The 22,884-nt window shown below is 36.4% G+C and overlaps 1 protein-coding gene across 2 annotated transcripts in view; it reads right to left on the reverse strand.

Moving 5' to 3' along the window:
* The window catches only part of ADGRL4 (adhesion G protein-coupled receptor L4), a 112,188-nt gene that overhangs the window by 6,150 nt on the left and 83,154 nt on the right, over nt 1-22,884 (reverse strand). For both annotated transcript variants that reach the window (XM_080654847.1, XM_080654848.1), the window contains exons 12-13: nt 21,267-21,487; nt 21,071-21,137 (exon numbers count right to left, since the gene is read on the reverse strand). In XM_080654847.1, coding sequence (XP_080510973.1) covers nt 21,071-21,137; nt 21,267-21,487 — 288 coding nt within the window. The remainder of the gene's footprint in view (nt 1-21,070; nt 21,138-21,266; nt 21,488-22,884) is intronic.

The following is a 22,884-nucleotide window of genomic DNA, read 5'->3' on the forward strand; positions in this document are numbered from 1 at the left end:
TTATCTTAAATGCAAAAGTTTTTATTTATCATTTTACTCAGTAATCACACAAAAAATAATGTAGGGCTTTTCCTCAAGGAACTCACAGCATTAACGGAGAAGATGAACAGTCAGTAGGAAAGTTCAATACTATTCAGTAAGTACATGCAGTTGTTTGTTTGCATGAGGTGAAAACACCCTCATGTTTTGATTTCTAAGCCAATCTTAAATGACCAGAACCAAAGAATTGCAAAACAGAGAAAATAAATGAGCACTTTGAATCACAGCCATTGGACCTACCTATGTACACTCATTTCCCAGGTGATCACATCCTGTGACTCAAAATACTATCCTTAGGTCCTGTCTGACCTCACCACTCAGAAATCTAATAGGCATCCTGGATTAAAATGTCAAAACCCAAACTGGTATTCTGTCTTCAAGGAATTTATTTTTGCTGCAATCTTGCCTGCCTCAAAAAAACAACAAAACAAAAACAAAAAATAAAAAAAGCAAAAAGTTATCTCATCTTTCTAGCAGACCAGGCATATTTATCAGCTAACCCTTCACCTCTACCTTCAATTCCTATTTAGAATATCTCTACCACTCACCATCTTCACAAGTCCTACCCTAGAAAGGGCCACCATTGTGCCTCCCTAGGCTATTAGAAAAGCCTTTTAATCAGTCTCCCCCTCTAGCTTGCTTTCCTTCAGTCCCTTCTCATGACAGAAGACAGATCTCTTTAAAATGTAAGTTAGACCATTTCTCTATTCAGAACCCTGGAATGGCTTTCCATCTCAGAGTTAGACCTGAAGATTTCACAATGGCCCCTAGGATCTGAAAGGATATAACTCTTCCCTCAAGTCCTACTCCACCTTCTGATCATGTCACATTGGATTTTTAGTCCTTCCTCCAGCACACCGAGCATGCCTTGAGGGTGACTGTACTTGCTGGGTGCTCAGATATTCCCCTAGCTAATTCCCTCACTACCTCTGCTTAAATGCTGCTTGTCCACATACTGCCTCCCAGTGTATTTTTATGAAAATTTGGAACACAAATGATAAATCAGACCTGAGATCAATTCTATGGAAATAGAGAAATTTGGTATTCTTTACCATGTGAACAATGGCTGATTCTGTATGCCAACATGTCCTTCCCTTGCCTTCATCACTGGCAAACTGACAAAGACTTTCCTCCACTAGATGTTTGTTAGTTTCCTCTGAGCCCTCTTCTAGGCCTTGACCTACAGCTTCAGTGCCCATCCTTGCCCAGTCCAGTTTTGGTAAGAATCCTGCTAAGTCAGCTTAAGGAGGATTCTCCTACTCTTGATATCTAATCAAATTCCTCATCCCCCAGCCTTGATATCTGATCATCTTGACCTGTCTTTCAGTAAGAATCTTGTTAAAGTAAGTGTATAGCAAGAATTCTCCCTAACCTTGATGTATCCTCTTAGTAAATTTTCATCCACCAATCTCAAACTCCCCACAACACACAACCTATTTCTTAGCTATAATCCCCAGATGTCTTTATTGTATTCAGAGTTGAAATGAATCTGTCTCCCCTATTGTGACAGTCTTGACACCCATCACAATAGTCCCAAATAAAGTCTTCCTTACCATTTTAACAAATATTAGAGTAGTATTTCCTTAACAAAACTCAAAGTTAACATCAAGTTATACTATTCAGTACATATATATATATACTAGAGGCCCGGTGCACAAAATTCGTGCACGGGGGTGTGTGTCCCAGTCTGCACCCTCTCCAATCTGGGACCCCTCGATGGATGTCCGACTGCCCGTTTAGGCCCGATCCTGGTAGGATCGGGCCTAAATGGGCAGTCGGACATCCCTCTCACAATCCAGGACTGCTGGCTCCCAACTGCTCACCTGTCTGCCTTCCTGATTGCCCCTAACCACTTCTGCCTGCCAGCCAGATCACCCCCTAACCATTCCCCTGCCAGCCTGATTGATGCCTAACTGTCCTCCCCTGCAGGCCTGGTCACCCTAACTGCCCTCCCCTGCAGGCCTGGTCACCCCTAACTGCCCTCCCCTGCAGGCCTGGTCACCCCTAACTGCTCTCCCCTGCAGGCCTGGGTCCCCCGCAACTGCCCTTCCCTGCAGACCTGGTCACCCCCAACTTCCCTCCTCTGCCGGCCTGGTCACCGCTAACTGCCCTCCCCTGCTGGCCATCTTGTGGTGACCATCTTGTGTCCACATGGGGGCAGCCATCTTTGACCACATGGGGGCAGCCATCTTATGTGTTAGAGTGATGGTCAATTTGCATATTATTTTTATTATATAGGATATATATCCTATATAATAAAAGCTTAATATGCTAATTGTCTGGTTGTCCATTCAACCAATCAAAGCATAATATGCTAATGATATGCTAAGGCTGCTCAACCGCTCACTATGACATGCACTGACCACCAGGGGGCAGACGCTCTGACCAGTAGGTTAGCTTGCTGCTGGGTCCGGCCGATCCGGACTGAGCGAGATGGGCTGGACATGCCCTGGAGCCCTCCCTTGGTCCCTCCCCAGCTGGCCAACCTCCCTGGCCCTGATCATGCACCAGTGGGGTGCCTTGGCCTGTCTTGTACCCTCTCACAATCTGGGACACCTTGGGGGATGTTGGAGATTTGGTTTCGGCCCAATGGCGGAATGACCTGTCACTATGATACGCACTAGCCACCAGGGGGCAGACACTCAGCACAGGAGCTGCCCCTGGTGGTCAGTGCACTAAAACAGGGGGAGTGCCCCTCAGACAGAAGCAGGGCTCACAGCTGGCGAGTGCAGCGGCAGCGCCAAGGTTGTCCAACGACTGGCATGGGAAGCAGGCTTAAGCCATTAATAAGACATCCCCTGAGGGCTCCCAGTCTGCTAGAGGGCACAGGATTTTCATGCACCGGGCCTCCAGTATATATACCGGTGGGGTCCCTTGGGGTAGCCTGCAGAGATCAGGCCCCAGCTTGCACCCCCAGCCTCGCAGCCCTGCAGCCCCACCTGGCACCCCACCTTGACCTGGCACCACCCGCTCACCTGCTCCACCATCCCACCATGGTCCTGCTCTTGTCAGGGCCCATTGGGGCTGGCAGCACCTCCACTGCTGCCCGCTGCCAGCACAGCGTCACCAAAACCCACCATGTTCCATGCTGCCCCCTGGTGGTAAGCACACATCATAGTGAGCAGTCGAACTCCTGATTGAACGGCCACCAGAGGGGACAATTTGCATATTAGGCTTTTATTATATAGAATAGGATGCTAGTTTAAGTCCCTTTTATAATAGATTTTAAAAATGTAAATAAAGAATTAATATCACCTAAATGCACATGGCCTTATTTACTTAGAGGTAGAAATTAAGTTGAAAGTCTGCATTTTACATGGTATGGAAATGTCTCTTTTTTTTTTTTTTTTTTTTTGGTGGGGGGATGTTTTATGAAATAAGTATGAATGGTCTGATATGAAATAAAAACAAAAGTTCAAAACAAAATTATATAGAATTAAAATTATTTCTGATAAGAAATAGTTTACAATTGTTTCAGAAGTAATGACTGAGAATAGAGAAATATCTGCATTTTAGGTTAGATAGTTGGAAAAATACTATTAGCACTATGCTACAGGCAATTGTTACATCACTGATAACTGACTTGAATGTATAATTTTTAAAAATATTTGAAAATCATTAATACTAACCTTCAGAAAATGGTGCCTTTAAAATTATTTCCACTTTTGCTCATTAGTGTAAACATACATGTGCTAGTTGTATTAGTTGTGATTCCCTTATTATTTATCTCTAGGTGTTAATGCCACAAAAGCACAGGAGCTAATTAATGAGTTGCAAATGAACAAAGTTATTCATTATCATCTTTGTCTCAATTAAAAAAAAAAACAGTTTTAGCTTGTCAACTAGGAGTTCATAATACTTTTCCAGGAATAAACAAGACAAGGACATTACATGGCAAACACAAGAACTCTGAAATTCATTGCTGCACTTCAGAATACAGAAGAGAATGAAAATAGCTGTGAAGAAAAAGTCATTCAAAGTCATGAAAAGTTAACCCTTGAGAATAAAAGTAATATTTTAAATTTAAAATAATTCCCCTTGCTTCATCTTAAGGGTATTTATCTGTACAGAAATCTGTTCCTTAACTTCATTGACATATGTGGTTACTTCAAAGTTTGGCACACATGTTCTGATGTTTCAGAGAGTGCGATAAAATTTTTAAGTGCCTTATTTTTTTTAAACAAAAAATTTAAAGAGATGAGCTGGAGAGAACGGGAGCTAATTCTGAAAGATTTCAACATAAAGGTACATTCAACCCAAGGGCTTCACATTCAACTTCAAAATGAGGCATCCCAATCAGTCATTTTTCTTTTCTTAGTCTTTTCCTCAATAATTGATGAGGCCATCTATATGCTGATGTCAGATCTCACCAAAAAGAATGAGACAATTTCTCTTACAGCACTTTTAGACCCAGGCTTTAATTTTTCATATATATCAAAAGGAATCTGGTTCATTTAAGAATGTGTCATGATCACAAGTACTGTGTCCTTTCAAGTAGTTTTATTGCCTTTAAATGAACTGGCCCAGGACAAATTTGTTTCTGCTAAGGACAAAAGGTGGGTTTTTTTCCTGGCCTTCTGAGAGACCATGAAAAAACATGGACTCGTTCTCAATCCCTAGACCCCTGCAGAGACAACTAAGTAGTTTTCAATTTAAGTTTTAAAATTAAATAAAATAATCTTTTAATTTAAAAAAAAATTCTGTACTAGCTAGATTGGAATCAAGTAGAGCTTTGTCTTCTGATTTCCTTTTTTATTCTTTCCCAATTAAAAGAATTCATGTAAATGCTTAAATCGGTTTTTTTGTTTGTTTGTTTGTTTTTTAATATATTTTATTGGTATTTTACAGAGAGGAAAGGAGAGGGATAGAAAGCTAGAAACATCGATGAGAGAGAAACATCGATCAGCTGCCTCCTGCACACCTCCCACTGGGGATGTGCCCGCAACCAAGGTACATGCTCTTGACCGGAATCGAACCCGGGACCCTTCAGTCCGCAGGCCGACGCTCTATCCACTGAGCCAAACCGGTTTCGGCAAATTCATGTAAATGCTTAGTTACAATGCAAATCACATCGCATTGGAGTATGTATTAAGCAGAATAATGTCCCAGACTCCAAAAAATGTCCACACCGTAATGTCTGGACCCTGTGAATATGGCAAAATGAATTTTGCAGATAAAATTAAGGTTGTGGACTTTGAGATAAAAAAGTCATCTGGCATCATCCTGATGGGCCCAATGTAAACCTGTGAGCCCTTGAAGGCAATGGAGGGAGACAGAAGAGACTTCCTGAGATGCAGCACAAGAGAAGGCAGGAGAGATGAGCCAGAAGTAGAGGTCAGAGAAGACTGAAGACAAAGTGAGCCAAGAAATGTGGGAGACTCTACAAGTTGAGAATGACACTTGTCCAACAGCCAGCCAGGAAATCAATTGCATGAAAGTGAATTTGGCCAGTGACCTGATTAAGCATGAAAATAAATTCTCCATCAGAGCTACTAGAATGGCTGATGCCTTGATTTTAGTCGAATGCAACTATGCAGAGAAACTAGCTGAGCCACACTACACCCAGACTTCTGACCTACGGTGCTGTGAGCTAATAGGTTTGTGTTGTTTAAGCCACTAAGTTTGTAGTAATAAAAGACAGCAATAGAAAACTAATACAGGGTTAAAAATACATGTGAAATACCCTAGACTTAAGTGTTTCCTATTTTTTAAATATAAATTTAAAATCCAGTTTCAAATAAATGCTTAGTTATCAATAACTCATTCATTATTAATGTTTTAGATATTTGGTGAGTAGTCAATTATATAAAATCTTCTTTATTATTTGTGGATTCTGCTTCTATGTTTCTTAAAGTAAAAAGATCCAGATAAATTTTAACTAGTAAGTGACTTCCTTCCCAGGAAATCAGAAATGCATTTTGAATTTCAAGTATTTGTCAATTATTTTTGTCTGTAATACCTTCCTTTATAGGCTATTCTCATCAGGTTGCCAGATAAGTAAGTAAAAATACAGGTTTCCTGGTTAATTTGAATTTCAGATAAACAACATATTATTTTTAAGCAATTTGTTGTTTATCTGAAATTCAAATTAACTGGTCACACTGTGTTTTGTATAGCAACCATTATTCAAATTAGCTGGCCACCCTGTGATTTGTATGGCAACCATTAACTTCATAGCTTTCCATTTATTTTTACATCTGATTCTTCTCATATTCTAAGGACACTGGCTTCTAAGTAGAAAATCCCAAGGACATCACCCTCTCCAGATAGGCTGATCCATAACTGTTTGAAAAAAGATCTCAAATGAAGAATGGATACATTTTCAGATGTGGCAACTGCTGTGGAACATGTGTACTGAGATTGATAAAATATTCTCAAAGTATATAGCAGATGAAATCACATCTAAAAGGTTTGAGTAAAGAATACACCCACACTTGACAGAACTCCACCTGTGCATGGTGAAGCTGTGCTAGCAAGTGACAGTTAATAAAGCGATAGTTGGAAATAAAATTTTCAAGGCTTAGATGTAAAATTGTGTTAATATATATTTAGTAAAAATGTACAAGTTATAATACCACAGTTTTTGTTGACCTATGGTCAGAATTAGAGAATGGGATCACTTTTGTCTCTACATGACACTGCTAGGAAGCATTTCTCCAAACCTCATCTTGTTAACATTCCCTAAGCTTGGGATTCAGCATCCTTGGCAGTATCTACAGAGCTAAGGGATACTCCTCTGCTCAGGTTGTTACCGCCAGGCTCAGTAGAGAACAGACCAAAGAGAAATGGGAGTGAAGTCTACAATTATATGAAAAAAATACATATATTAAGAGTAATCTGAAACATTGAAACAGCTGAAACAACCGGAAAATATAACAAATATATTTAAGTAGGCTCTAAATATCTTAAGAACATCTTTTATAAATTACTCTGGGAAGAACAGTACTCATGATATTTCACTAACATCTTGAGGTTTACACTTTAGAAGACAGCAGTGTTCTTCCACCGCTCATTAACCACTGGGGTATATGACTGGATGGATAGTTATTCTGAAATAAAAGAGTGTTTTCTATATGCCAGACACTATTCCAAGTCTCCTCTATTTTATTAATTCACTTAATCGTTGCACCAAGTTAAGGGGATAAGTATTCTTATTATCATTATCATTACATTTATTTAACATTTATGGCAACAGAGGCATAGAGAGGTAAAATAACTTGGCCAAGATGATACGGTTAGGAAGTAGCCAAGCCAAAATTCATACCCAGTAGACAGGTTCCATAATTTATACTCCTAAGAACTTTACAAAACTAGCAAACCACAAATGAAGGACTAATAAAGAGAAGTTAAATTGACATCTAAAATTTCAATAATTTAACTGTTTATACATTCAATTATATTAACTGCTAACAGTTACTTCATTTTAGAAATGGTTAAGTATAGAAGAGTAAAACATTAATGAGTAGTGATGTGGTTAGTTAACTGGCATTAGGGTTCATTGAACTTTGGATAATAGTGATGAAGATCGTGTTAAAACTGAACAGGATTTAGTATGTTATGCCAGCAATCCCCAAAGGAGATACCTGTCCTCATTGTTCTCTGTGGTCAAAGGATCTAAGAAGGTGGTAATTCTTCCTGTGCTGGTGAAAAACAGAGCTTGCTATCCCTTAGCGTTTGAATATGGCTACTGGGTTCATGCTAGAGGATTCCAAAGTGCAATGCCACAATAATCTATTGGGGCACAGGAAGAACATATTAGAATTCCCACTGATATTTTTCTAAGAGAACATTAAGGTTTACTACTTAAGATAAAGATGACACTGCTTTTAACATGTCAAATAGAGTCACATATAAGATACAAGCCAAAAATAAGACCCAAGATGTCACGAAGTGCACTGTGGGTTAAAATTCATACTGATGAATATTCAAATGAGAAAATGGCAAAACTGTTATTTTTCCTACTCCTAGAGTGAGTTATTTGCCAGCTGATTTGCAAGTCCATGTTAGTCAGCCAGGTTAAAATCCATGAAGATCTAATCAAATTTAATAAAATGTTATTTAAAAATTCAAATTATTAAAATAGGTATTCAAAATATGCTTTTAGATTCACAGCTTTCAATCATATTTAAAGTCATGCATACCAAGTAAACACATAATTTTTCTAAAGTCAATGATACATGTTTTGAAGTCTCTTTTAATGTTTTCTACTTAATAGTGAGAGCTTAAAAATGTCATGTACCATTAAAGAAACGTTCTGTTCTTTATGATGAAGTTAACTGAAATAATACATGGAAAATATTATGGCACAAACAAATACATTTTCATACATTTTCTTTATAGATTTAAATATATATTTTTAAATAATAAAAGTGCAATTATGGAGCATTATTGCAGATCTGAAGAAATTAGTATTAGAACAGAGTCAGTGTTGTATGTCCACCATTCATTCATACTAAAGCACAGATTTAATGTATCTTTGTAAGGTTTCAGCTCTGATAGCCATTAAGTATTAAAATAAACTGAACTTAGGGCCAGACCTTGTGATTGCTGTGTAAAAAACATAATCAATATTTTGTTAAAAAATAAAATACTAATAATATTTTAGTGAGGACCATATTTAACATATTTAAATATTGTCATTACATCTTTAATCTTTTAGACTATATTTTCAAGTGTTTTATAATATACATTATATATAGGGTTGAGCAAAAGTAGGTTGACAGTTTTTCATATGGAAAAGAATACAATCCTATATAATAAAAGCCTAATATGCAAACTGTCCCCTCGACCAGGAGTTTGACCACTCGCTATGACGTGCACTGACCACCAGGGGCAGAATGGAACATGGCGGGCGTTGGCGATGCGGCGCTGGCAGCGGGCAGCAGTGGAGGTGCTGCCAGACCCAATGGGGCCTGATGAGAGTGGGACCTGGGATCACGGTGAGATGGTGGAGCAGGTGAGCAGGTGGTGCCAGGTACAAGTGGGGCCCGATTGCCCGGCCAATTGCCCTGCAGACAGCGACCAGCCAGCAATGGCAGTGGGGGGTAAGGCTGCCGCTCAGCTCCCAGACACTGAGGGGGCTGGGCGGGGGCCAGATGACTCAGGCAGAGGGGGGTGCGTGGGGGCCCAGGGGCCCAGGTGCTGCCCAGAGGTCAGCTGAGACCTGCCCTTCCATGCCAGATGTTCACGCTTCAATCGCCAGCCAGGCCTAGGGATCGCACCTGTGCATGAAATTCATGCACCGGGCCTCTAGTAATTAATAAATAATAATAAAAGAATTTTGTGTTTCGATTACTCACAACTATAAACCTACTTTTGCCCTACCCTGCATAATATATAATGTAATGTGCATAAAATATTAGCAAACTAGTAAACATATATAATTTTTTAAGATAAAAAATTATACATTTATTGATGTATGAATAGCTAAATAATTTCTCTAGTTTATTATAGATTCCATTCCAATATTTAATCATGTTAGGCATTAAAATATTTACACTTCATCTTTTTAACATGTTTGCATTAGGAATATATTAATAGCTGATTTTTTTTTTAGAAGTTAAAAATAATTTACTGGTCTCTAAAACAGAATCAAAAGGTAGAGAGAACTAAAAATTTATAAAAATAAAGGATAAAGTGACCTTCATAAGTCTAAGTGAATGTCATAGGCTTATTTTTATAGCTTATTTTAACTCTAGATGGTTATAAGTCATAGAAAGATAATAGAAAAGGAACAAAGGTAAAGGAGAAAAACAATATGTGAAGAGTATTTCCAGCAATTGTTTGATTTAATGCAATAATGAAAACTGAGTCATAAAATCTCTTGTTAACATAAGCAAGGAAAAATGTTCCTTATACACTATATACATGTGGTATAAAATGAAAACAGAGATTTGCAAAAATTAATTAATTTTATAAAAAATATGAAATATTTCATTGTTATTCAGCATCTAAGATAGAAATTGCACAATTAAATTTAAATTGTACTAAAAATACAAGAGACATAATTGTTCCCTAAATTATTAAAAATTTTATTTTCGACGTATAAAGGTTACTTTTATTCTTTCAATTTTAATTTGTTTTTAAAATAGTAGCAGTGTATATAGAGTTGGCATCATGGTCTTCATTTACATATTAGAAATCCAGTGCATAGAAAGAACCCATGGTGTGGGATTTTTGCCAATTATATTGTTTTTGAAAACCTCTGCCATTATTTGGCCAAGACTTCATTTTATTCAGTTAAACATAAAATGCCAATTAAATTCCTAGTGAAAGCATGCTATAGATAGATAGGTGGATATAGATAGGTAGGTAGATAGATAGTCAGATAATGTTAGATAGATGATAGATAGAGCAATCATTCCTAAGGGGGAAAAAAAAAGAGAGATAAAGGATGATAGGCTATAATTAATGCTTCCTGTGTTATTTCTTATGTGAAGTCTTCTCAAGAAAATATGATTTGTTTAAATTTCCTTTAGGGAAAGAAATTGACACTTTTGACTAACTACTATGCTTGCATCATTTATTTATTAATTCAACAATATTACTTGAGTGATTACTACCTGATAAACTCAAGGATAATATGGTGAGAAAAATTCCATAAGGTTTTGCTCTCACAGCACTTAGTCTCCTGGAGAAGACAGATATGAATCAGTTATTAATCAGTGATTCACACTAATGTGTAATTTTACATTGAGGAAAGTATTCCAAAGAAAATAATGAGCTTCTATGACAGCATGTGACAAAAATATCTGGACTGGTGAGCTGAGCCAGGAGGACTTCCTCCGGAAGTATAGTTTGAACTGATATCTGAAAGTGAAACAGGAGTTAACTGAATAAAAGGGTGGCTAGAGGGAGGCCACAGGGAGTGTTTTGGTGCAGAGGTGCTGACGTGGGAAGATACATGGAACCTCTGAGAAGCTGTGAAGCAGCCAGTGTGATTAAGCTGCAAAGGTCTATGGGACTGTCTTGTGAGACGAGGTTGAGCAGCAGGTGCCAGAACATAGGTGCCTCAAAGGTAGAGTGTCCACCTTATCCCTGTTTGCCAGGGCCAGTATTTTTCATGTCTGTTGCCGTGTGTTCTGTTCAGTTCAGCATTTATCTGGGTTTTTTAATTTGCTTACATTTTAGACAAGCTCAGGTATGTTTGGTAAGCTCCACTTCCAGTTCCTGCAGTGTTTTAGTGACTGTGTGAGACTCACATGTGCAGTGATCATTCTAACTTGAATGTTGAAATATGAAAGATAATCAGCGATATCTCACTTCTCTTTCCAGACCCTATCCAGATATGGTGTGAGCATCAGTTTGCGTTCAAATACACTTAGTGGTTGGGGACAACTACCTCCTCCGTGTCAGGGAGCAGTGGAAGGAAGATTCCAAATGCTGTCATTGTCAGGCACATAGTGCTCTATTCCAGATAATTTTTTCATTGTAGAAAAAATTACTTTCAAAATAGATTTTTGAATGAGATGTTTTATAGGCCTATCAATACAATGAAATCAGTTTGAAGTACTTTTATCACCCACTATCACTCTCAAAATGAACAAAGTTTGATAATAAACTAATATAATTCTTATCACTGGCTTTGTTAAAAGTTTTAGACTTGACCCCAAGAGCAATGTAAAGTCAAGAAACATGTAAATAGGGCTGAAGAAATGTTCAGCTTTGCTTTTCCAAAATATTGCTTCAAACTTACCGATATATTGTCTTACAGTTACTTGCACATGACTCCTTGGGATGTTTTTTGAGAGCAAGGTTTCTCCATTTATCCCCCCTTACTTACAAGCACAGCCTTACTTGGGACTTTAATACTTAACAAATATTCTGAAATATTCAAAATGTTGTACCTATTTTTCCCCAGTTTTTTTCTTTTTATACTACCTGAACTTTTATTTTGATTTAATACTACCTATATGAATAGGTTAATATTAAGTAGAGAAAATCATAAAGATTTTTCAAAGATTCCAAAAACACACACTCCCCCCCCACACACCCCGAAGAAAATAACTGTTCATTAGAAATATAAGATTAAGGACAATTTAAATGGATGAAGCTTTTAATTCACCTTTTAGCTTTTTCTGTCTTAGAAAAAAATTTTTTAAAAGGATTTGAGCAATTAAATGTTATACAGGGCATTGGAAATTGCTTAATGATACCTATCAATTTAAATACAGTAAACATCCAATGTACGTATTCCATATATTGATCTATAATCTGATGCAGTCAGGATTTTAGATGGGATATTCTGTTTAGTTGTGGGATAGTCTTGACAGGTATTTAGATAAAGCGATACAAAATGAGGGAAGAAAAATTCAAGAGTTCCTTCATTTTCAATAAGATGGAAAGTAATTTATTCTGACATCTTTGCTAAGTAAAATTAAGAACTGAAAGTTTATGAATAACTTTTAGAAGGTCTGCGGTTGCCATGTCTCTCAAAATTCACCCTGAACCCATTTGTGGAATTCAGGAGATAGGAACAAGTGTTTCATGGACCTAACAAAGATATTCCCTTCAATCTCCTGTGTGTGGGAAGAGGAAAGGCTATGTGGTAGTGAAACAGCACAGAATGAGAATTTGCAAATCATTGAGCTTGCCTTGACCTGTTAGTAGTTGCGTGATCCTGAGTAAATTGTTGAAGCACTCCAAGTTTCTGATTAATTAAAATACAGATAAAATGGTGGTTCTCACTGAAATAGTGTGAATTAAAATGTACTGACTAAAGGATGTGCCCTAACATCGAACAACTTGGGCTTTTTTTATTTTCTATCTAATACCATCAGGAGGAATATTTTTTTCACCAGAAGGAATTTTAAATATTCTTTTATTGGGAAGCCCTGAAACTAGACACAACATTTTCATATGAGAAACGGAAATCAAGACAGAGCCACACAGATAGTCCATTCTTTCAAAATGAGTAATTTATATTTTACAGGAAATACTGAAGGGAATAGAAGGATATAATAAATATAGAGAATATTAAATATTTTCAGATGTGTAGAATAAGAATGTTAATAAATGTTAATAAATACTGATTCAAAGAAGGCCTTGCTCACTTCTTGCAGATCAGCTTGGGCAAGGAAACTTATGCTGGGAGGATGATCAGAAGTATAAGGCCCTAGCTGGTTTGGCTCAGTGGATAGAGTGCCAGCCTGTGGATTGAGGGGTCCTGGGTTCGATTCTGGTCTGGAGCACATGCCTAGGTTGCGGGCTTAGTCCCCAGTCGGGGGCGTGCAGGAGGCAGCCAATCAATGGTTCTCTCTCATCATTGATGTTTCTATCTCTTCCTCTCTGAAATAAAAAAATATATTTTTAAAAAGTATAAGAATGATCAGAATATGCAGTGTGCTCTTGGCCAAATTTAAGGGTTTTTATAAGTTCTAAATGAATAGAAGCTTGGAGGTTTTGTCTATTAGATACATAAGAACACACATAATTTGCTTGAGTGTAACCAGGCCTTCTCAAGGAATTAATACAATTCCTTAAAAAGCCATAAATAGCAGGACACCCATTTGTATATATAAATTCATTAGTCAAAATTATAGTCACGAAATCTAGTGAAAATAAAAAAAAACATTATCTCTTACAAAATGCTATTACTATTTTTGTTTTGATGTACTACTGATGTTTGTATTAACTAAGATGTTAAAGGGTTTTGTAAAGATTAGAAGATTATACAAATGTAAAGTAAAGAACAATTCTAAGGACTAGCTTGCTCTATCAATATCCATAGTTTCCCTTTCATCATACAGCACCCCTCACTGTAAAGCTATGATTATAAAAAATATCAATGATGAACTTCATCATGGCCAGTTATTTCTAATAGGGTTTGGGAAACCTAAGGAATTTTTTTTCAGTTTTTTTATCTCTAATTTATGTGAAGTTATTAAATTTTTATAAAATTTTTAGTATGAGTCCCAAGGAGATTATCTGTGAAGGTATTTCCAGTAAGAATATAATTCCCATATATGGGAATACATTGAAAACTACAAATGCATTATTTAAGATGTTTTTAAACTCCACTTTTTCTTTTAAAATCCCAGCTACCTATTGTTTCAAGAAGGTCAGAATACTATGAAAAAAGTAGCAAGATGTTACACGTACTAAAATGTTTAGTAATACATAATATGGAGGAAAGGTTAGAATATTAAAGCACCTTAAACTACAGAGGTCACGAAAAGATGCACCTAACAAATATGATGCCATTAAATTAAAACATGTAATCAAAATGTTAATGCTGTTATCCACAACAGTTAAAATTTACAGTGGGTAGGGTTTCTAATATAGCTTCAGTGGGGTCATCTAAAAGACATTACCCAAACAATAATTTTAATTCTTTTTAAAATATTTATGCCACTTAAAGCAAGCAGCAAAATAAACTTTTATATAAGACACTTAATATCAAAGTCTAAACTAGTGGTTTCCAATGAATAGATATGGGGATATTGTCCCCCATGGAACATTTGGTGTGCCTGCAGGCATTCTGGGTTGTCATATACAGATAATGGTGGTGGTGCTACTGGCATCTGGTGAAAAGAAGCCAGAGATTCTGCTAAACTCCCTATAATGTACAGGACAGCTGCTACAAAATGTTGGTCCAAAATTTTGGTCAATGGTGCCACTATTGCAGCACTGTGGTTTATCAAAATACTTCCTTCAGTTTTAAGTTCTAATTTAGCCATTTAGACAGCACTGTAGACAATATGTAGTGTTGGCAAAAATGTCAGAAAAAGGACATTCTCATATTGTTGGTGGAAGTATCAATTGAAGTAAATGTTTCAAAGGCAATTTGTAAATTTAAAAATCTGCCTCTACTCGCATTTCTACTTTTAAGAAGCACTTTCTAACAATTTTACATTATGTATATATGTAACTATATTGGAACAAGAATTATTCTCTATTCAGAATTATTTGTAATAAAAAACTATTTGAAACAAATGTTCATTAGTAAAGAAGAGGTTAAATAAATTAGAGCACAGTCATAGTAGGCAATGATAAGAAATGGTAGAATTGTATATTCTAACAAAGATTAATATGATATATTGCAGGTTATAAATAATTCAAGTTGCTTGAATTTATAAACAAAATTCTTTCTTAAATTTATGTAAATAAATTTATATGTGTGTGTGCCATAGAAAAGGTCAGGAGGGATCCAGAGTAACCACTAAGAAAAAGAGTAGTCATTGAGAATACGAGTATGTGGTGAAATGTTCACTTTTTACTTTACACAGTCTTGTGATGTTTTCATTTTTATTCAAGCGTGGGAAATTTGTGAAATTAAAAAATGTATTAAGAATGCATCACATAATAATAAATATATATAAACATGTCCATCTTGTAAGCATTATGTGAGGAATTAACTTTGAGTAGGTTTTACTAGGTGTTTCCTGGTGAAAGGGAATTAAGGTACTGTAGACATGGACAGAACGACTAGAGGAGGCCACTATAAACAACTAAGTGCAGTTCTGCCAAACTTGAGAAGAAGTGGGTAAGAGTAGTAATATAGAAAGACTCAATCATAAGAGTTGTAATTTGAATTTAAATGAAAGCTTATATTATATAATGAAAATACCTTATTTAGACATAGTTTAATTAGTATTTGCTTCAATCAAGGAAACTCTATTCTTCAATATTGAACGTGTCTATGGAAAACTTCAATTTCTACTTAAAAGTTAAATTATTTTTGCAAATTCTATTTTATATTTTTGTACTTGATCCTAATCCCTTGCATGATTTTAGTTGAAAGAATACAGCATTAAAGATGAAAAATGTCAAAGAAAGAAAGAAATTATCTTCAGTTTGCAGCTTTCTTTACAAAGATTTAGAAGCCTTTTTTTAATACAGTGCAATCTTTCAAAAGCATGGCTAGACATTTTCATGTATAGTTACAACCTTACCATTCTAAATGTGGTGATTCGTAGATGGAATTAGTGGGGTCATTGCTCATACTTCAGAATTCTGAGAGATCCTTATTATTAATGAGCCAATACCTGGGGAAGTACTTTCATTTGATCAATGCAGGAAATGTTGCTACTCAAATACCTAATCACTCACAGTTATCAGAATAGATGAAATGCTTGAATGTTCCTTTGAAACAACTATCAGTGCTGAACTAACTCAGTTTTTACTAGTTTACATATTGTTTAAAAGGCATTTTATATTATAAGTAGAGGCCAGGTGCATGAAATTTGTGCACTCAGGGTGGGGGGGTCCCTCAGCCCGGCCTGCACCCTCTCGCAGTCTGGGAGCCCTCAGGGGATGCCCAATGACAGCTTAAGCCTGCTCCCCATGGGGGTGTCTGCTTCCTGGTGGTCTGTGTGCATCACAGTGACCAGTCGTTTGCTGTTTGGTCAATTTGCATATTAGCCTTTTATTATATTGGATCCCAAACCAGACATGCGCCAGTGCTCCATTCATAAAAGCAAGCAAATATCACCTAGTCCTTACTCTGTAGATTAGTTATAAACCTGGAAAGGTTTTCACCAAGTGGTGTATTAATTAATGATAAGCTATTAGGCAGAAAAATTTTGCAGAAAGTGGCAGGATTATTGATTGCAAAGGCCCAAGAAAATATCCAAGGAATAGCAACTATTCTAAGGGGCATAAAGTTCTTGGAGGAGTTGTTTTGGGGGGGATATACAGTGCGAAAAAAGGCTGAAGATAGGCAAGGTTCAGCTAGATTTCTGAGAGTTTTATGTACTAGCCTATGGCATTTGGTCTATTGGCAAAAAACTATCAGAACTGGGATTAGGAAAATAGGCCATAGATTAAGTTTCATGAATGTGAGTTCCAGCTCAGGTAATTACTAGATGTTGGGTAAGATATGCAATCACTCTATGCCTTGATCTATCCAACTTCAAAATAAAACAAATTGGGTGTGTGTGCCCACATACACACAGCCATTTTGAGTTGTTTGATAATTAGATTGAATGTGCTAACACATGGAGAATATTTACATTAATGCTAGAAATACATTAAGATTTAGCATTAACATTCTTATTTTTCTTATAAATAATTCCCATTATCTGAGTTTATTATAAACAGATTAAGCAAATGGGAGTGAATGGCAGCAGAATGATAGGTTAGAAGACAATTGCAAAAGAAGCAAAGTAAAATGAAAAGGTGTGCTTTTGATTAAGACAGAAATTTTAAGTTCTAACATCAATATTATCTGTAGACTTAGAACCTTGGACCAATGACTTAACATTTGAATCAAATCTTATTTTTTGTTAACTATAAAATTGGATAATAATGTGAGTGATTTAAGGAGACTGACTATTAACTAACATATTAGCTGTGTGTTTCAAAAGCAATTGCTGCTCAAAAAATTATACATTTAAAAATTCTATTAGTAATATTACAATCTTAATAAAGGATAACAATGGTTTGACTATGAAAATAGAGAAGAAACAGGTACAGGTACATTTATAAAGGTAAAATTTTGATAAATGATGACATTTAGACAAGGGAGTGATGAAATATGAAATATGATTCTTGAATATTTTTAATAACACAGATGATAATTTTGTATGGTATCATTTTATTTACAATGGTTACTATTTTGTTTGTGCCCTTTGCTTTTCTTTAAAAGGAAATCTGGCAAGTATACAAGCAGCTTGGTAGACACTTAAGTCCACACCTAGAATCTATTGCATGTGAAGCAGAATCTGCTTCTTGCCCCATCCACAAACAAGTCCCTCCCTCTCAATGAAGCTTTCTTGAATAATTATTATATCCCATATTAATCTCTCCCATATCAAGTCAGTATCACTTATACTTCATTATATATTGTTCTTTATCATTTGTTTTGTTTTCTCCTCATTAATACTACAGTGATTTGGGATAATGTATGTTTGTTTTGTTTTCCCATCATATCCACACCACCCAAGTAATATGGTAAACTTAATGATAGGGCTTGACATCCTTGCCTACTAGAATATTCCCAATCATAGAATGACTAGAGGCCCAATGCATGAAGATTCGTGCAAGAATGGGCCTTCCTTCCCCTGGCTGCCGGCACCGCCTTCGCTCCGGCCAGAACCGCCTTTCTGCCTTCATTCTGGCCCTGCGCTGCCTTTCCACCTTCCCACACTGCCCAGAGGCCCAGAGCCGCTGGGGCACTCAGCGCCTGCATATGCAAATTAACCCTCCATCTTTGTTGGGTTAATTTGCATGCTTGCTCCTGATTGGCTGGTGGGCATCATGAAGGTACGGTCAATTTGCATCTTTTCCTTTTATTAGTATAGATGATTTTCAAGAATTAGATCTGTATAGATGAGTGTGAAGGCAGCATACTGTTTCTTCATTAACAAAGCTCAACTCTGCTTTTGGGGCTAGAAGGCTCTAATCACCTCTTGGTGATGGAGGAAGCTTCATGATATCACTTTGGTTTATTTTCGTTTTTATTACTGCTGGTAATCTTGGCTTATGTGATGATCTCCACTTAGATAGTAAATGTGATTGTCTTGATGTTTACAGTATTTCCTTTACATCTTGGCTCCTTCTATTCTTCAGAGAAGGGCAGCCACGTCACCATTTAACCTCACCTCTATTCAACCCATTCTTTTAGTTGTACATAACTTCACTTGACCTGGCAACCTTCCGGGCAGCCCTACAACTTCTCTCCACTTGTCTAACTTTTCTGTGCGTGTAGAACAGTTAATAGCTTTGTGTGTTCCCCCATCATTTTATTCCTGGGCAAGCTATGTAATAATCCTATCCTTCCCTGCTGTCAAGGGAAACTGCAGTAAGCATGAAGCTTGCAAGAAACTCCAAATGAAAGCAGGTCTAGTCTTTATATTCACGTTTGGTCCACTGTCAAGGGACAAAGGTCAAGCTCCCATAAAAATGTGCTCATCATGAAAATTCCAGAGTCACACTAGCATTCAATGTGTGATCAGGGTGATAATTTTACTATTTCTGATTCCATTTTCTACAAACCTTTTGAATGTTCCTCCACAGCTTGTCTTTAGGAGAAAGGGGAGCACCTAAGTTTCTTCTCACAGGCAAGAAAACTTTTTCATACAGAATATTTACTCTCCCAAAGGCCAAGGACTCCTAAGTCTGAGCCACTATCCTGGCCCTCTCTCCAGTCCTCTTACTGTGCTAGAGGTGTTCCTACAGTCTCTCTGTAAGACCCATGGGAAGCCACCCAACCTGCTGGTGGCTCTTTTCCAAATGCCTGCACTCAATATTTCTTTTCTTTAATCTTTGGACTGAAAATTGTTTCAGGACTGTGAGAAAAGTTTCACCTAACTTTTTTTGTTATACGGCAGTATAATAGCAGTAGTACTAGTAATAATAACAGTATGAAGAAAAGAAAAATGAGAATGAAAAAAGCCAGCATTAGCACAGAAAGTCAGGAATAACTAGAGTGAATGAATTCACTTCAATCCAGTAATTATTTAAGGAATTTCTGCAGTTTTTAAAGATAATACAAATGATAAACAATTTTAGAGTAAAACTGAGCTGCCTCATACATTTCTTAAGTAGCTTGACCCTCTGGTTGAAAGGAATAATTACATATTGAAACTGTATGAAAGATAAATTGGTTCATTAATTCCAAACTAGGACAGTGTGACGTTGTTCATTTAGGTTTCTGGGAAAGTTTGCAAGATTCATTTTTAGATAAGCCCATCTAAAGTCTGTGGACTTTACTATAAAACAGTCCTCAGGTTTTTTTCCTTTATATAAGAAAAAGCAAAAAAAAAAAAAAAAAAAAAGAAAATTTCAGGGAACACTTACTCTTTTTTACTTTATATAGGCTGCTATTTTTCCTGTTTTCAGTACACTTTCTAACTTTCTACTTTTCATCTAAACTACAAGAATCACTGATCCACAGAACTTTCACTTGTATGAAAAAATGTCAGAGATAGTCCATTCTGTAGAGTAATTTGGTAAAATTAGAATACATACAACATGTCTTCACACAAAATACTCATATCAGGATGACATATGAAAATATGTGAATGGGACACTATAATACACTAACTCTGAAATAATTTTAGCTAAAATCTAGTCAATGGTTTCTTTTTATATTACTAGATTTTTTGTGAAAATGATAAACAATTTTATGTGACAATGAAAAAAATGTGGTGTCTGAAATTTTATTTCACCCACATCATTAAAAAATAAACCTTGACGGAAATTCTCTGCTTTGTATTTCAAGTTTTCTCCATTTAGCAGCTTCCTCAGAACAATAAAAACACATGGGGAAATAGTGAGAGGGAAAACATTTTTTAAAAATAGCTAGTTAGCTTATGGTCAAAACATAGGGGACAAAGTTGTCCAAAATATGGTCATAACTCCTCCACCGACAATTCATTTCATCTTGGAACCTTGCCTGACCTCCCAGATTCATTGACAGACTATTATATTCAGAATGGCTTTGAAAACTTACAGCCCTTAAAATGCTCCTGAGACATATAAAAATGTTTTTATTTAGAATGGAACATATAACACCTGCCACATTTGTAGGTTTGAAACCACTTCCGATAAGAATTAAAAGGCCCTCTTTCTAGCTGAAAAAGGACTATCAGTATGACTTGTCTGCTCATGAGAAATAGAGGGTTCTTTCCTCAGATGTTGCAATTTAGTGTAAAATCACTTTCATGATAACAGGGTACACAGGATGATAACACTATAAAGATGACAGTCTAATCTTCAAAGTTCACTGATCATCGATAAAATATAAAGTAACAAACACATGTGAAATGCCATATTATCCGCTGGTTGGAACATTCTAGGTATTGAGGTATGCTGAGATACTACTGATAAGTGGGAAATGTTTTTTTTCTATATGTTATGCAGAAATATATCCTCCCCCAGGAGGGATAAATGATTGTAATAGATTTGAATTTAAGATGCATATATATTTTTCTCATAGGGATATAATATATTTAAATGTTAATAAGTGATATACTTAAAGTGCTCAAAATCATTTATCCCCCTCAGAATAATGCCTAATGGCTGAAAATTTTAAGCCCTCTTTATCACTTTTTTTTTTAACTTTAGCTATAATTTTAAATATACGTACAAGAATGATTAGACATGCTGGTCCTATAAAACTCCAAATAAAGTTGTTTTCTGTGCTAAGCCAACACCTGAAAAGTAAATAATAGATAAAAATCTATGAATGTGCTTGTATGTACTTTAACAAAACAAAAATTTCAGTGATATACAAAGCATATTCAGAATTGTATTTCAAATGTTTTAAGATCATCTTAACTTACACTTTGGTGGTGCCATAATATCTATATCCTAATGATGCTGAAAATCCAACCACCACAGCTGGGCTGAGATAGCCAAAGATATAAAAATTCTTGTGCAGAAATCCCTTGTTGTAGATAACTCCGACAACAATTAGATAGAGGTGGATGCCTTCAATGCACATCCATGCAAAGGCCGCTAAAAAGAAGTAATGCAGCAGACCAGCAATGATCGAACAAAAAAGCTAGAAACCAAAAAAAAAAAAAAAAAAAAAGGCATGTAAGAAATATTTGCTTAAACATTACCATATCACAAAATCTTGACTTTCTCTGTAGATCACATTTTATAATACCTGATCCCATTAAAATATTCCTGGCAAGTGTCAGCTTTTTAAGATGGACCACTTACAGCTGACTTAAAAGGACTGTGCTTCATCAATGTAAATATTCACCAATTCTGTGATAGAATTAAGTTACTGTCTTTGTCCAGAGAGTTAGTTATACACTTGCATAATGTGCAAAATGATAAATTGTGAATTTACATGTAAACCATGATGTCTTAGTGAATATATTATGATTTAAGTTGATTTCTGTTTTGGAGATGCGTTCACTCTATTTTATTCAGGCTCAAAGGATAAAAATTATTTCTAACACTATGCTAAACAAACCATAATATCTTGATTAAGTGTCAAACATTGCATTTGTAAAACAAATGATGACATATTTTACAAAATATCCACTGAAGAATCACTTTAAGTTATAAGATTGCCAGGTAAATTTGAGATGATTTCAGTTAAATATTATTTTTTAGTAATTACTTCATATCTATTATTGGAGTTAGGCTTATAGAAATAACAAAAGAAGTAGCTACACTCTTCTGTATTAATAGAACTAATACAATCTATTACAGGAGCAATAACATAATACATACTTATATATCTACTAGAGGCCCGTGCACAGATTCATGCACCAGTGGGGTCTCACAGCCTGGCCTGCGCTTTGTTGCAATCTGGGACCCCTCGGGGGATTTAGTAGTACGCTAAGCAGCAGGTGTCCAGGGAGGAGCCTGAGCCTGGGCCAGGAGCCACACCGCTTCCACTCATCCTGGCCCCGTTGCACCTGCCGCTGCCACAGCTGTGCTCACCAGCTGTTAGCCCGGTGTCTGGCACCCGTCCATCAGCTGAGCAGTGCTCCCACTGTGGGAGTGCACTGACCACCAGGGGGCAGCTCCTACATTGAGTGCCTGCCCCCTGGTGGTCAGTGTGCATCATAGCGACCAGCCTAACGGTTGTTTGGTCGTTTGGTCCCTTAGGCTTTTATATATAGAGATTGCATTCATTAAAACAGTATCATTCAAGCATAAATGAGATTGCATACTAAAATACATTGGAGAGTACTATGTAAGGTTGTGAACAGAGATCAGTGGTGATGAAAATTTGGGAACCACTTTAGTGAGGACATGAAATATGAAATATGGCTTGAAAATGGGAAGAATTTGCTAGATGGAATAGAATGAAAAAGAAACACTTTATAAGAATAGATATATAAAGTAGACATATGAGATTGAGAGGTGTCCTGACTACCACTGGAAAACAAACAAACAAACAAGCAAATAAACAAACACCAGGCATGTCTAATGTGT

This window comes from Plecotus auritus (genome assembly GCF_963455305.1).
Source record: "Plecotus auritus genome assembly, chromosome: 2".
NCBI lineage: Eukaryota > Metazoa > Chordata > Mammalia > Chiroptera > Vespertilionidae > Plecotus > Plecotus auritus.